This window comes from Haplochromis burtoni, unplaced genomic scaffold (assembly GCF_018398535.1).
Source record: "Haplochromis burtoni strain Fernald_Lab_line unplaced genomic scaffold, NCSU_Asbu1 Contig_98, whole genome shotgun sequence".
Taxonomy (NCBI): Eukaryota; Metazoa; Chordata; class Actinopteri; order Cichliformes; family Cichlidae; genus Haplochromis; species Haplochromis burtoni.
In genome coordinates this window covers 746,598-763,071 of record NW_024582459.1, presented here as the reverse complement: position 1 = coordinate 763,071, position 16,474 = coordinate 746,598, and the positions used below count along the sequence as shown (strand labels likewise).

Below are 16,474 nucleotides of genomic sequence, written 5' to 3'. Positions count from 1 at the left end.
GCGTGTGGTGCCGGGAGCTTCACTGACACTCTTCCAGTCATGTAATCAAACACTTGCAGTAAATCACTAAGGAGAGTATCTGTCAATAGCATGACTCATCATAACAACATAATAAGCTAAGACGTTTGAAAAAAGTCGGCGCCTCTCCCCACAAATATGTAATAACTCTTCATTCTTCCCGTCTCCATCGTCGCCTCGATGTTTTCTTTAACCTCACCTCTGATTCTCATTAATGCTTTTTCCCTCCTTCATTTCTATCTCTCTAAACGCATCCTGTGCTGTTTGATCTATCTCACTGACCCTTCTCATTTCTCTTATCAACTCTCTCGCTGATTGCCCTCCCTCTTTTCTGACTCCTTTTCTTCTTTGGGACCTACTTAGATCTGATAATTAGAGCCTCGTGGGAGGTGTGGATGGGTGGAGATAGGGAAAGTGACAGAGAGTAGGAAGCAGAATGGGAGCTGTGAATGTAAAAGCCCTTGGCATAGTTTGAAGCTAAGGAGGGAGGGAGACTGAGAGAGAGACAGAAAGAGAGACAGACAGACATAATTATAGAAGTGCAAGGTGTGAAGATGAAGAGGATCTTAAGTTTTTATACATGCGCACACACACTTAGTGGTTACCAAGAGCTCCCCTTAACAAGCCTCTGTTTTATCATATCCAACAGAGCCTCGGGCAAAGACACTCTCCACGTTCTCTGCTCTTCACTCGTTTCTCATCCCTGTTTTTATCCCACCATCCATTCCTTCATTGCCTTAAAGTTTTCCCAAATAACTGGTTCCTTTTTTTCCCTACTATATCTGTTATTTTTTCCTCCTCTCTGCATTTGCATCCATTTGTTTTTAAGAACTGTTAGGATTTATTAAAATGTGTTTTTTCATCATTTTCCAGGTTATGAAAACATTCAACTCAATAAACCAAATGTTCATATTTCAGAATACAGAAGCAGCACTGCAGCACATCCCACAGAGGAATAAAAAACAAGCAATCAGGGCTTCATCCAAACCACTTTGTTTCATCATTAACAACAAAAAACTAAAGTTAGTTAAGTTATAATGTTGATTGCAAAAAACAACAATGAAAATAAGGTAAAGTACGTACATGTACAACTATGGTAGGAAGACTAACTTCATCTGTCAGCCCAGATCTTAAAACGCATTGTTGGTAATCATTTCTCTGTTTGCCATTTCCGAATAAATTTCCCTAACTTCAGGGGTTTGTTTAAAGCCTCTATGATCATCTGACTGCTTCTGTTTCTTGTTATTGTGCCTTTTTTATTCCCGTATTTTTCAGATCTTACCTCTTTAAACTTTCACTTTCAGCGCCTTTCTGTAATTTTCTTTTCAACTTTGTTTCATTTGCTTTCATTCTCGATTTTCGCATATCCATTTTTCCTCTTTTCTCTGCAAATGCTCAAACTGGTCCTCAACAGTCAGTGCGTGTGCATGGCATTGATTTGTCCATGAATTGAACCAAAGCACCTCGCGCTACCATTTCTGTCTAATATTGGCAACTAATAGCTATTACAATTGGCATTTAGGTTCTTTAATAGCATTATCCTGATCACTTGATCAATAAATTCCTGGTAAATAAAGTCTACGGCATTGATCACGCAGTCAAGAAGCAAATAATCAAACAACAACAAAGGACAAGGATGCTTTATGTGCCAGGAGATAGTGATACATCTTTGGTAACATTAATATTTGTGGTTTTTTTGCATCTTCCTACCAACTGAATATATTAGGGTAAGGCTTGACAGAGACTCAGGATATGAACATGCTGTGTTATAGACGGACGAAGAAGAGGGGGAAATATCCCCCTGTGGTTTTCATCAGACAAAGAGAACAGGAAGTGTCCCCAGTTTCATCAGTGTCTTTAGGTGAGACCATGTGTGAATTAGGGAGTAGAGATGAAACAGCTAAATATGTAGGAAAGCAAATATTGTTCACTGGGTAAACACAACCTATTCACATCAATGCTGCAGAGGTTGGAAATGACTGTTGGCTCTTTCTACAGTGAAACTGAATGAAGCTGCAAGCACGTCCTTTGTCACTGAGACTCATCAGAATGATGGCTAAGTTCTTGACATGTGTGGAGGGTAAACAGGGACACGCCCTTAGTTAATGTGCCAACAGGCAAATGTCTGATCCGTGTGCCCATATCATTGCTGGCATGAATAAAAAGGCATTCACCGTACACCCAGGCTGGGCTTTAACGCTGTCCTCCGATGCATACTAACAACAAGCTCAACCAGTAGGGAGATTTGCCTGGCTCGATCATTAGCATAGAGTTAGGGGATTATTCAGATCACTTCCTGAAATCCCCTAATTGTAATAGTACACAAAAATTCATGTGCTGCAGTAAGAGGCCATCCCGTTTAAGAGCAAAGTTGACTTGATGCCTTTTGTGAAATCTGAAAAATCTTCTATGGCTGTATCTGAGTGTGCATGCTATCAAGCTTGTAGGTTTGTGTGTCTGTTAATTCAAAAAGACCACCAAAAGGCCGGCATAAAAAAACATGACCCTGGATTTGAGGGGTTAATTAAAAGCAAATTAAAAGTCATTAAGCCTGCAAAACACCTGTCTTTTTTGAAACAACATGTCAAAAAAAAGGATGTCATTAATGTGCTAATACCAAAATCCGCCTTGCTTTATTTATGCTTTTCTTTTAGTCAGCAACACAATAGGAGAGGATTCACGCGTTATTATCCAGAGTCAATATTGACCACCGGCGCCTGAGCTAATTGGAAAAGTAAACCTGCAAAGACTCACGCTTGGGCCTAACTAAGCAGAAGGTTCAAAAGGATAATGGAAACGGCGGAAAAAGAAAATAATATCGTCTGAGCAGGTTGAATGGCTCGGGGGAAACACGGGTGGAATAACACAATCGAGAGCAGACTGCTCATCAAAGGAGACAATCTGGCTAAGCTTGTCCCTGCCCGTCGTGCGGCGTCTGCCAACCTAGACATGAGCACTAGTGATCTTCATCATAGCTCACCTCGGGCTAAGATTAACAGGCCACTCACTCCCTGTAAAACCCTCCCCCTGAAAGCCACTGCGAATTGTCAGCAAACAGACAGGCCAAAGACAGCCACACACTGTATATACACATAAAAATACAGAGAAATGCAGATACCCATGGAATAATGTACCCACAGGCCCAAATCACGGGGACATCCCCTAAATTTCCTTTACCTCGCCGCTTTGCCCTAAAGGCTACTACTGCTGCAGCCGCTCTAAATCAGCATGAAGCCTCTCTCTCACAGGATGGGGAGTGGCTGCTTTGGGGGCATTCACTGAATGTACCCCATCCAGTGAGTGGCTTGTCCTCTGCAGCAGAGCAGCCTAATTACAGTGGGTTCTGTTTCGAAGGGAATAGAACTGGCTGCCAATACTATTGATAATTCACACAGACTAAGCTGTCACAGGGAATAGGGTTGGGCAAGTGGAAATGACTCAGTTTTATTAGCTTCCACTGCCCTTTGATGTTCAGTCAAGAGTGAGACATGCCAAGAGGCTCATGCCAGATGGAAGCACTACAGCTGAAAGGTGTCTCAGTCCTTTTAACATAACTCTTTTTGCATGTAAAACCTCCACCGATGGCTATTAGTCTCACATAGCCAAACATTTCCCCTCAATTTATTTCACCATGTTTTATAACTTAGCTGGCTCAATACCCAGAGGCTGGACTGAAGCTGGGCAGCAGTAAAATCTGAGGATTTGTGGACAATGTCTTAACGGGATGTAATTTGACAGTCTTTAAATCTATAGACAGAAGTGATGCTAGAAAACATGGTCCCCCTTGAGAGCTGCTTAAACAACAATTCTGACAGCACATCTTTACAATCCCGCCTAGCTCCGGCATCGTCTACCTTCTGGGTGCTACAATGTGTTTCAATACCTGTACAGGTTGAAAATAAAAACAAAAATCAATGCAAACTTTTAATCTCATGCTCGGTTTGGGACTCACCTCAGGCTTCTTCACTCGACCCTCCTGGAAGGAACATGTGCGAGGGTCATGGGTACAGTCATGTCTGTATTTACACCAGTGGCACTGGTAGGGACTACTCACACATGACAGACACCTACAAGGAGAGCATAGTTTTGAATTAGGACTAAGCAGCACCAAATGCACTGAAGTACAAAAGCTCAATGTAACAACTTCTGTGCACAAATGAATTCTGCACATAGTTTGTGGCAGCTTTTCAACAATATAGAGGAATTAGATTTGCAACAAAGTATCTGTTTTAAATGTACTGGACCTCACAGAGCACTCAAAGCACTTTAGACAACATATCTCATTCACGTTGTCTACGTATATACACTTTCTACCAAACATTCCCACTACAATGAATGCATTGGGAGTAACCTGTGGTTTTTGCCCAAATATATTTTGGCACCCAGACTGGGGCAGCCAAGGATTGAACCATGAACCTTTCAGTAAGTAGACGACCTGCTCTACCTCCTGAGCCAGAGCCACCCCAAAGGCCAAGGAAGCAAGACACAAACTAATTGCAAGTGCTGCATGCCTCGACTCTTTAGTTCGGCCCCCCAGATATTAATACAACATAACTTTGGCATTGTTTTATACACTCACTGAAGTGCAATTAGAAACTAATAGTAGACATAAACTTACGATTTGTGCACACTGCAATTGTAGAAAACAAAACTTGTATTTGCAAATGCCAGGCCGGTCTCTTTGGACTTGAGATAGAGCTGCACGATCTGGTGGTCACCTAGAGAAAACAGATTAAAGTCAAAATTAACGGTTTGATACACAGAGGTAGGAAGAAAGCTTTTGTACTCTGCTAACAAAACAAAGAAACACAAGACAAGGACAACAACAATGAGAACTAACAGAAGGAGGAATTGCCTTTGTTTCAGAACACGTTACTTGAAGCCGTTATTGACAGCTTCATTCAACTCTTCAAACAAGTAGGAGAAACAAAACAGTATTATAATGGTAATGCTAAAGTGTCACCGCTACTCTTTCAGCACAGGCAGGGGGTCGACACCACTTGTATGATAATCATTTCATTCGCTTATTCGAATATCATTTTACGACGTCGAGTTAGATTTCGTTTTAAAGAAAAAGAAAATGACTGCACTGCTAGGAGCTACAGGTGATCAGCTTGTTGCAATGGTAAAGGCAGTATGTCTTAGCAAAGAAAGAGAGTAGAAAAAGAGGGTTTTATTGGGTTAACTCTGCCTATTCCTGGCGTCTTACAAGAAACAGAAGTTGGCGCATATCCCTCGGGATGGACAATATTCCCCTGGAAAAGTCTTTGAGAGAGTCTTTGACAAGGTAAAGGAAGAAGAAGATGAAACGGAAAGTACGTGTGTGTTTGTGTGTGTCTGTTCGAGCGTGCGTGTCCGTGAGCTTGCACCTCATCTGTATTTGGTGTGTCCTTTTGTCTGGCACTAATGAAGGAGTTCATGTTTAATTCAACAGCCCATCCACACATCTAAATGCACTCTCTCTCTTTCTAGACTACCTATGTGTCTCTCTCTCATCCTCGCTCTATTTCTCTATCCAGGTCTCCTCACTTCCTTCCACGTTGCAACTCCTTCGTCTCCCTCGTGTCTGTCCCCCATCTCTCCAACAAAGGAGGAATCATTCATCAATCACAGTAAAGCACCACTGACAACGGATCTGTCCTAATTAGGCCACCTAAATGTTACCTTGAAGCCTGCTAACACTATCTCTCCCCGCCTCTCGTCACTTCATCCATCGCTCTCCCTTTTCCCTCTTTCAACCGAGCTTAGACTAATGAGTACTAGTAAAAATTGAAGATAAAAGACATGAACATTTGGAATGGTTTCCTCTCCCTAAAACAGGAAAACCATATGTTTGTGAGAGTGGAGGGTAGCAAGCAGTCGGTAGGGAGAAATGCTGTATGGATCATTTGTGGATGACTCAGAGTACATATTTGCACATCAATGTTTGCATGACTGCAGCATTACCAGCTTTACATGTGACATAGCAAACATTGAACAAACGTTTTTGTTTTTTTTTCCCAAATTCCCCAAAGCACCCCCAGGCTCCCTTTCAGCTGTACATGTACATGTGTGCTGTCTGTCTGTGGATAACTTTATTGAAATGATTTCATATGTCTGTTAGGCACATATATGTGTGATTCTTCTGTTCTTCTGTTCTTGGAGCAATCGAGGAATAAAGAAAAATGCGAATGTGTATCTTTGCATTTGAATCCATTATATAAACAATGTAGAGACTACTTTTTTTGCACGACGCGCAAACAGTTGAAAAGATCTTCTTTAGAGCCTTTCCATCATAAATGGTAGCATTACAGCCGAATCCTAATATTTTTTGTTCTCTATTTCTTCTTTTAGAAAGAAAAGTCAAGGGATGGCAATTTCATTATCTCAACACGAGGACACATAAGTGTTGGTGAAGGATCAACTGCCTGCAGACAGACCTTCCCAGATGGGAGTTTTCTCAATTAGAACAAGCTTGGCCACCCAAGAGAGAGAAGGACAGGGTTATCAAAAGAAAAACTCCATGTAAATGAAAACGATCAGTAAGGCAGTGGTACACAGGGAAACTGTCCACAGAGATTATATTATCTCTAGGCTACACGTTAGCTGAAATGCTGTAGTAAAACCACGCTGTGAAGTGTGATTTTCTGCTTTTTACACCGAGGTTAACTAGGGTCCCGTAACTCCCTCTAGAGCGTATTCATGTTAAGGTAGGCGAGAAGAAAAATCCCACATTCAGACAAATAACTAATGTTCATTCAATTACTAAACATATCCTAAGGCAGTGCTTCAAGGCCTGCTGAGTTACTGATGGCAATGAGAAAACAAAAATTCACAGAACACTCATTGCCCTAGGACAAGCAAGCTTCTGACAGAAGGGAGAATATCCAGATGTGCCTGTACCTGAGAGTCAATCAAGTCCTAATCTAATACGTGATGACTCCAGTCTTCTTTTTAAATTTTTTTTATTTTTTACCTTTGTCAACGATTATTCGTGGCATTTCCTTTTCAGCGGGCGAGGAGCACTTTATCCGATTTCCCTCCACCAAGCCATTCATCTCAGCCAGGTTCTCAAATGTACAGTTGACACCTGCAGAGAGTTCTGGAACATTATGGGCTTCCAACACCAACTGCAGAAAGGGAAAGAAAAGTGATACAAGCCGTCAGATATGATAAAAGAGATTAAGGCCAGCTAAAGCTAACACATACATGACAGCACGAAAGCCAGTTTAAAACATACATGATGACTCATATCCAAGTGCATTTTATAGCTGCCCTGCGGTCTAAGATAAACAAGTGAGACAAGATAAACAAGCCCTAAATGTAATTTTATGTCTGACACACATCTGTGAGAACTTCACATTTTCAGATATGACTGCTGAGGAGGGAACTCATGCAAGGTCACTGCAGAGTAAAGATCAATCAGCACAGTGGTCAGTGGCCAGAGGGGACACTTGGAGGGTTCTTGAACCAGGTGTCAGTTGCATATCCTGGCTGAATGTCCACACAACATGGACACCCTCTAATGCATTAAGACATAAAACTGAAATTAGTTCCATCTTAACAGGCTGTATCCAACTGCCAAGAGCACTGATACCTTTCTAGTCACCTTTCATTATGCCTTGTGGCATTGTATGAGCTACATTGATTTTTCAGTTCCACATTAAATTCCTGGCTGTCTGGCTCTTTGAGAACAAAAGGTGTTGTGGTATAAAATGTTTTGGAAAAGGTGAATAAAATGATAAAAACAGAAAACTCAAATCCAAAGTAAAACTCAAAGTGCAGGATGAACTATTAGTGAGAAGATGAAATAGGGAGAGTGCTGGCACGCAGGGTGCTGGACAGCAAGTGAAAAGAAGACTTTTGAAATAAAGAATGCAAATTCCTCCTCTTCATTTGAAAATGCTATGCAAGCTCTTTCAGCTTCTCAGGAAAAAAAGGTTTCAGGTGAACTAGTAACAGTGGGAGACAGAAAAATTACTCTGTGGATAAAAGGAAGAGAAAAAAAAACACAGACTTGGGGAGCAGATGGAGAGGGGTCAAGACTGAAATATACATACTGACGGAAAACTGTGTCTGCAAGGGGGCTTTGGTCTAGGCATTGATTTGAAGCGTAGCCTATAGTAGACGTGCAATGTGGTGTTGAAAGCTGCCTCAGCGCCAAAGAAGGGCTGACCTGAGCTGTTTTTATATTGCTATTTAATGGGTACTGGTGTGAATAGATACACAACATCCAGCATAAAGGTGGACACTGCATGACTTTTCTCTCTCTCACCTCCTTTATTTCTCTTCTTCTTTATTTATTTTTCCTTTTAAGAAGGAAAGGCGGACAGATGTAGAGTTCCCTCAATTACATTTAGAACCGAGCCGCAGCAGTGATGCATGAGTATGGAAATAACATACTCATCTTTAATAGGAACAGCCGACAAATGCGCGCGCACAAATGACCTCCGGTATTTTATAAAACACCATGCCTGACGCTGAGAATATGTGTTGGTGTTCATCTTAGATGGGTGAAAAATATCCTCACTGCAGAGAGGATTTATTCAAACGCAGTCAACGCTACAGAGAAGACTGACTTAAACTTTATGTCTTCTTATGTTTATTATTAAGCAAGCTTTAAAGCAGACATGATTGTTTTATTTATGACCTTTTATGTCCAGAAGAGTGACATAAAAGTAAGATCTAAACTTAAGAGTACATTATTCCTGCATCACATCTGGCATATAAAAAAAAAAATCTATGGAAATATCAACCATATAAGCAACAATTAGCTCTTAAAAGCCCAGATGCAATAGAGCAATTTCATTTTATAATAACTTCCACTCGCGTTTCCTCTTGACTTGCTAACGTCTGCACCCATAGCATAGCAAAGCAATGTAGGGAGAAAATTAAGAAAATGAAAGAGAATTACGATATGTAAAAAGACTACATCCTCTGTGTGTGTGAAAAACTGCATGACACAGCTGTTCCATCTGTCCCTCTAGAAGCATAATAGTATTATAACGAGCACAACCCCTTCTTCCTCCAGTGTTGGCTGTGATCAGCCAGATATATTTATGATGACTTTTGAGGCAGATCCTAAAACTATTTGCTCAGAAAGTTATTTTCTGGAACTTCTGGAGCTTAGAAAATAATGGCTTCGTCTAGAGTAGGTCCAACTTCAGCAGTGATGTGTACCCGTTTCTGTCAAGAATTTCTAAGCCTTATCTTTCTCAACAAATATTTAAGAACAAAAAGGTCAAACAAGAGCCTTTGTCTGTTAGGCAGAAGCCCCTGGATGGGATATGTCTGGCAAAAGGTTAAACACTTGAAAGGCTTGAGCAACAACGCGCGCGCGCGCGCACACACACACACACACACACTCATAAATATTATTTTTGTGTTGCAGAGGAATTCTTCTTCTTCTTCAAAAAAAAATGCAATCCGCACGTGACCCTTGATGCAATGGAGATCTTTAATGCTGACTGCACTTTATGAGTTAAAATTGCACCACCGTGTTAACCTCTGATGCTGGGTACAGTAAGGTAAGTGGAATATTTATACTATATAACACACAGTGTTACTGCAGTACTTTCTAGTAACGTCAAAGATGCTGACATTTAAAACATTAGCCTCTTGATCCTGTTCAAATCAAAGAAAAAAAAAAAGATTTTGTGTCGTGGTGAAAGCTGACACGGTGATACACCGAGATAGTTCGAGCGCTTGTGTTTCTCCAGTTTCTGCAGAGACATATTTTTGTTGCAATGGATCACAGCCTCTTTGCACACCAATCAATACACTTAAACAATAAAAAACAATTCAGACCCTTTAAATCTGGCAGCTGTTTGAGAATGAAACATCCAGGGGGAAAAGTGGTGCATTTGGCTGCCAACAATCACAATAAACACAGCCGAGCTAAACTATACTCTGTCAATGATTGTTGACATTTGTTGGGAGACCATTTCGTTGGACGGGATTGTAAGTTGTGAGGTCGGGATTTGAGGAATGCCTGCTGGCAGTCAGTAAAATCATATAAAGCAGGATTACAGAGTTAAAACAAGCTACTAATCAGTATTTAGAGCGTAATTCCACCATATTACAAATTATGCTTGAGAGTGTGATTTTGTCAATCTGCCAGACAAGATATTCTCACCAGAAACTTATTCAATTATCCTCACTTTCTATTGCAATGTGGCTCCAGTAAAGCAAATGCACGTTTGGCTGCTAAAAATATTCCATATGCAGTCAGAGAAAGATATATTTAATGACTTCAATTTAAAATGTGACTAAATTTAATCTTCCAGGTGACACAAAGAGGAAACTGATGCCTGATAGTATAGGACATGTAACACACACAGGGAAAAAACACAAGGTTTGCGCATCTAAAGCCCCAAACAAGCCTTTGTTTCCATTTCAGGGTATCTGATTCAGTGAGTTTGTTTTCCACTCACCGTGACACTAAACTGGGACACGGAGATGTTGTTTGGATGGACACTGAGACGCACACACTGCTTGATGTCGGATGCAAAGCGCCGGGGCTCTGATGAGCGCTCACATTTCTCCTTTCTGGCACACCTGGAAAAAGAACAACAACAGGGAGTGTTATTCGTGGTGACAAATACACACATGCTTATTGGCATATGCATGCCTGCAGTAACCTGACCAGGGCTTACCCCTTTCCACCTGTTGGCATCTGGGAAAAAGAGAATGTCCCTCCCCCTCCCCGACAGTTGGTGCTATACACATTTATCATATTTCCTCTCTGGCAGCGTACCAGCCTCAGTGTTCAGTGAATGGAAGGCTGGTCACCACAGGGCTGGGAGCAGTTACATTTAAAACAATGGTTGCTCTATATGTGGAAGTGGAGACGGCCCATTGGGAAAGAGGTAGTAGTCCTCTTCTTTGCAAAGTCATCTTAATGACTGGCATTCATGGGCAGTGCCAAATGCAGGTGGATATGTGGATGTTGTTTGGGACGTGGGATAGATTACTTCTGTCTAATCCAGTAGAATACAGCGTTTTGGGGAGCTGGAGTACTGGACCATTTGTGGTGTAAGAGGAGTTTACTGACTCATGTTCCAAAAACAATCCCTTGATAGACTACAAGGTCATTTCCCATAGCTGGGCGATCTAAATGAGCTCGTAATTAAAGGAGTATGAGAAGCGCAACTGGTTCTCACCAAAACTGCTGCAGTGGAAAGTTTTCACATTAAAAATTCCAGTAGAAGTGGCTGGGAAACACAATTATTTAAACTGTTGTTAAATATATGCTCAGTGAGAAATTCTAAAAAACAGCCCCAGACTGTAATATCACCTCAACCTTCTTCTCTACACAAACACCCACATGCTCTTGTTCTAATCGAATCCCCTCATAAACTTATTCAAGTTTAATCCCCTATTGATTCAGACAAAAACTTTCTGTGCAATTAACAACCTGGAAAATCCAGAGAGCGCCCTAAAACTCCTTTAGAGGAATAAAAGGCTGAAAAGAAAAAAAGAGGCCTTAATGAACGAATGAAAGAAAGACTTTCGAGGTGGTTGACGTCTGAGATACAGTAATACCTTATGCAGAAAGAGGCTTTTTTCTCCTGAATTGGACAGACAGAAGGAGGGTGGGTTTTGACCTGACATGAGCATTGTAAAGTTAAGCGGCCTAACGTGCTGCAAAGAAGACAGACAAAGAAAATGAAAAGAAATAATCTGTTCGAGAAAGGCTCAGAACAGGAGGAGGGGTAAAGAGCGCTGCCGAGAGAGAAACAGAGAGAGAGAGAGTGTGGAAAGGAAAGCACAAGAGAAGCACGACTTAAAGGAATGCAACCATTGTTGGCTTTCTGTGAAGCTTTCCCTTCTAAGCTGGTTTGAGTAGGGGTTTAATCGCTTCAGGTTCCTTTGTGCTTTTCAATCACTGATGTCTGTGCCTCCTCTTCTAGCACTGATTTAATAAGGCCGCATCATATAAGTAACCCCCCAGGCAAACAACCCACATAACCCCCCCTGCCAAAAAAAGCACACTTTCCCCGACAAACACTGATCAACCACGACATTAAAAGTGCTGATAGGTGCGGTGCGTGACATGGATCATCTCATTAGCATGCAAAGTTCTGTAGGAAAACCTTGGGTTCTGGCATTATGCGGATCTTACTTTGTACTCTGACAGATACCACCCACGTAAACATTGCTGCAGACCAAGCAACACAATATTGGACAGGCAGTTTTAGCTTTGCAGCAACATTCAAAATTAGATATAGTGTTACATGCGTACCATTGGCTTCTGTTTTGATTCATATTTTAAGCAGCATTCCAACTTTTTTGGAAATAAGGTTCTAAATACTTGCTTTGTATGCGCTTTTGTGCCCATAATGATGTTTGTCTTTGTGTGCGCTCCTTAACAGTGTCACGGTACATTGTGTTTTGGTAGAAAAACATGCATTTCATGCCAAAATCGCTGGCTGTATTGCATTATTAACATTAAGTGGCACAATCTCTTTAAGTGAATCATCACTATGCATGATTGCCTCATTACTAAATTCAATTCAGGCCTAATACATTTAGAAAATGTTCAACAGATAGAACAATTCCTTAAAATTTCAAAGAAGGAATTAGATGTCCTTTCACAAATGACACATCCTTGAAGATGAACTGACCGACCTACATCTGGAGTTGTTGTTCTTCCTTTTTTTTCCCCCTCTTCTTTTCTATAATATAGTAACTCCAATCTCTACAGCACAGTTACAGTGAAAACATTGCAGAAAAAGTCACCAGACTTTTCAAAATGACCAATAAAACAAACCCTAGTAGCATTTTGATTTATGAGGGATAAGCTCAGGGTTCATAAATATCTGCTGTCCCTTGCTGAACCTTATTATGACCCAGATTTATGACATCATCTTTATGAGACTCTTGCTGCTGTAAATGACAATGGTGGAGAGGATGATGACGATGTAGGAACACAACAGTAAAGAGAATGAAACAGAGTAAACAGGACAAGATGCAAGGATGTGTAAATGCTGAGTTTGCAGTGAATAACATTTTCAAATTTTACAGTTTTCTTTTTATGTGTTCGTTGAATTGTTTATTTTTGTCCAATATTCACATCTACCAAGATTTGCAGCTGATGTTTTATCATCCGCAGGACTTAAAACGCATCTTAATGCAGTTATAAGACGTAATGATGCAGTATGAGTGGATGGTTGCAACAACAAGACCTGGCATAGCTGGACTGGGACTTGTTAATACAGGATTATGAGACAAGGTATGATCCTCTACTTTAAAAAGTGGACAGGGGGCAATTTGTTTTTGTTGTTATGTGCAGTGAAGATGGATTTAAAAAAAAAATATCCTGACTCACTGAATTTAATCTGCTATAGATTAATTTCACACCTATAGAGAAATATAGAATACATATAAGTATTTGTACTCTGTTAGACCACATTATTCCAGTAAATCAAATCTGTTGTCATGTGTAAAGTATGATGCCAGTGATTAAAAAAATGAATACAATTAATTCATTTTTTAATTACATTTATTTTCAGGATTATGTGTTTTGTGACAGTCCTAAGAAAAGTGCAGAGGTGTTGAAATACCGCAGCTCAAACATCACCGCCTGACCGACACAGCATCAACACCTTATCTCTCACTACAAAACACACAAAGATGGTTATTATTATCCATCATTTTGTGATGATCAGTTTCATTCATGGTGACTGCTGTTATTCTAATAGTTTGATAGCAATTAAATGCCTGCCTTCGTTATTTAACAGCTGGGGTTAAGGTAATAGCTCACTGAAACATAACTAAGAATATTTACAGGAGGTTTGTAACATTTCATTTGCATGTGATTACCAGCTTTTATTAATAAACTGAAAAAATAAAAAGATAGAAGGAATGGAGAATTCTATTTTTTCCAGGACTTTGAAGGGAAAAGTCACTTTCACCTTGGTCAAAGTGAACATTTTACTTTTGCCTTCAGCCCTGTAAAGTTTTCCTTCAATGAATACCATCTGCACGAGATGCTATTCGTTTGATGGAAAGAGATGCTTAACATTGAGAACACTTTTGTTTTTTATATATCACAAACAATCCTGCTGTATTTACTTTTTAATTTTATTTTTCTGGTTATTCATAAGTAGCCCTATCTATAATGTGTGAGTAAACTGAAATAGCTTCTGTTAATGTTGAAAATATTTTTCATGGTCACGATTAAATTGGTTTTGGGTAGATCATCAGACATGTATCCAAGCTATTCAACATCCCTCAACTTGTTTACTGATCTTCTGTTAGGCTGTTTATGGAAAGTGTGGGTCTATAAATGTTGCCAAAGACAATGTTATAAGATTGTTTGTTGTAAAGCTATATTTAAACAAATAGTACGCACTAAATCACAAGATGAACTAGAAAGAAAAGGTCTCTTTTTGCAAGAGTGTTTCTAATTTCTAGAACAGTTTCACTTTGGCTTTCTCTGGCCTTGCAGAAACTGTATATTGCATCTGCACTTCAGAGTCTTAAGGTCACAGAATTGCTGAGCAGGTTTAAACAAAAACAAAGGGGTCAAATAATTTCTGTTTGAGTTCAGCAATGCAGAGAAAGTGACTCAAGAGAAGAGGGAAGCTACCGATTTTTTAATCTACCTTCCTAATAATGGGCAATAGAGCTGATGTCTCATTTTTTTGTGTTCATCGAGATCACTGGCATGGTGGAGGGATACACCAACAAAACACAGGCTCGCTCTAGAACCAGCATTTTCTTAAAGCACAATGCAATGTCACCCACCAATCACGCAAACATTCAGATCAAATGGTTCATCTTCCACCAGCACACAGTCACAATTCATGCATACCAATGCTCTGTTTAGTTTGATTAAATAAAACCTCCTTTTATTTTATTCACTCCCAGCAGAGAATCCTACTGAGATGCTAGTGGGTAACCAGTTAACAGATGCATATGAATATTTTCATTTACCAAATGGTCTTACATCCTGATTGAATCTCTAGCCAAAGCATAGGATAGCTACACACATTGGCTATGTCCATGCCGGGAGAGGGGAGAATTTATCTGGCCATTTGGCGACTTGGGACTTTACTGAAAGGATGTTTAAGATAATGCCTTACATGGTTTAACTGATGTAAGTGATGGGCATTATCAGAGGAAAGCACTGGATAATTGTTTTCAATTACGTTCCACGCGGACCCTGAAAGGAAAGAAAGATTGCATCATTTGTAACAATATGCAACAATCTCACCCTTTTGTAAACATCAAAGAATAGAACATTTAGAGGACCCCCGAGATCAAAGCGATTTAGATTTCAAATAGCAGTCATAAAAAGCTTGACTCGGGCTATCTGTTCCCTTTTTTTTTTTTCCAGAGAATTAGACGTCCAACATCTATTCATTTGGATAGTAAACACTGCTGTTGTGAAGAGCTGTTTGACTGACTGGCAATGACACGTTATGAAAGAACAAGCTGAAAGGATTAGATGGGCCCTGAATGAAAACTAATCTGCACTCTTGTTTCTCCCAGCCTTTGATAAGGTGACACAATTATAGAGAGAGACTGGGCAAAGGGCACAGAAGGAATTTTTTTTTTTAGCTTTGGCAACTGTTGGTGAGGCTGTCACAGCTATTAAAAGCAAGACAACCTTATGGACAATACATTTCACCACAAAATATTTATCATAGCTACAGTATTGTATGCAACATATGCGTACAAGCCAGAAAAATAGATACATAGTCAACACTAGGAGATGAATTAAAATGACATGCATATGATTTTACCATGTACCATTTAGCTTAAAAAGGTGACATGATTGATGTCATGTCATCGCAAAAACACAATGGGCAAAGGTAATATCAACTGTGTACAATACTCCTTTGTACTTTAAAGCATTAAATAAGGCACATTGTAATGTCACTTTATTATGAATTAAAATACTTAAATTTGATAGGATTTGTTATATATTACCCACAATTTTTTGTTATATTAACTGTTGTTTGTGGTGATTCAATGCCCTACAAATAGGCACTCTGTAGTCCAACTAAAAACCAATTACTGTGCTAACCATGCATCATCAGACACCATATAGAAGTCTATACATACTAATAGCCTCGGCCTATATAAAGTACCTTAGAGCAGGGGCTATGTCACAGTGATTCAGTCAAATGACACTTCAACATTTAAGGTGGCCACATCTCACACATGTGACCAAACACACGAACGCAGCTGAACACACACGAACACACACAAGAGTAAGCGTACCTCCTCCTGCTATCATTAAGAGTGGTGGTCCTCAGAGCAGAAATCCGCATGAAGGGGCTGGCGGGAGAGTTATTACCTGGCCCACTGGCCATGACCCTGTTACTCCGGTTTGTGTGAACCGGTTTGTGTGCACACATGTGCACACACAGACACACACACCACACACACACACACACACACACACACACACACACACACACACACACACACACACACACACACACACACACACACACACACACAC

The 16,474-nt window shown here is 40.2% G+C and overlaps 1 protein-coding gene across 3 annotated transcripts in view; it reads right to left on the bottom strand.

Annotated features, from left to right (window-relative positions):
* plxna4 (plexin A4) overlaps nt 1-16,474 on the bottom strand; it is a 242,618-nt gene that overhangs the window by 64,662 nt on the left and 161,482 nt on the right. For all 3 annotated transcript variants that reach the window (XM_005927188.3, XM_005927187.2, XM_042222942.1), the window contains exons 6-9: nt 10,431-10,554; nt 6,974-7,127; nt 4,637-4,736; nt 3,971-4,085 (exon numbers count right to left, since the gene is read on the bottom strand). In XM_005927188.3, coding sequence (XP_005927250.1) covers nt 3,971-4,085; nt 4,637-4,736; nt 6,974-7,127; nt 10,431-10,554 — 493 coding nt within the window. The remainder of the gene's footprint in view (nt 1-3,970; nt 4,086-4,636; nt 4,737-6,973; nt 7,128-10,430; nt 10,555-16,474) is intronic.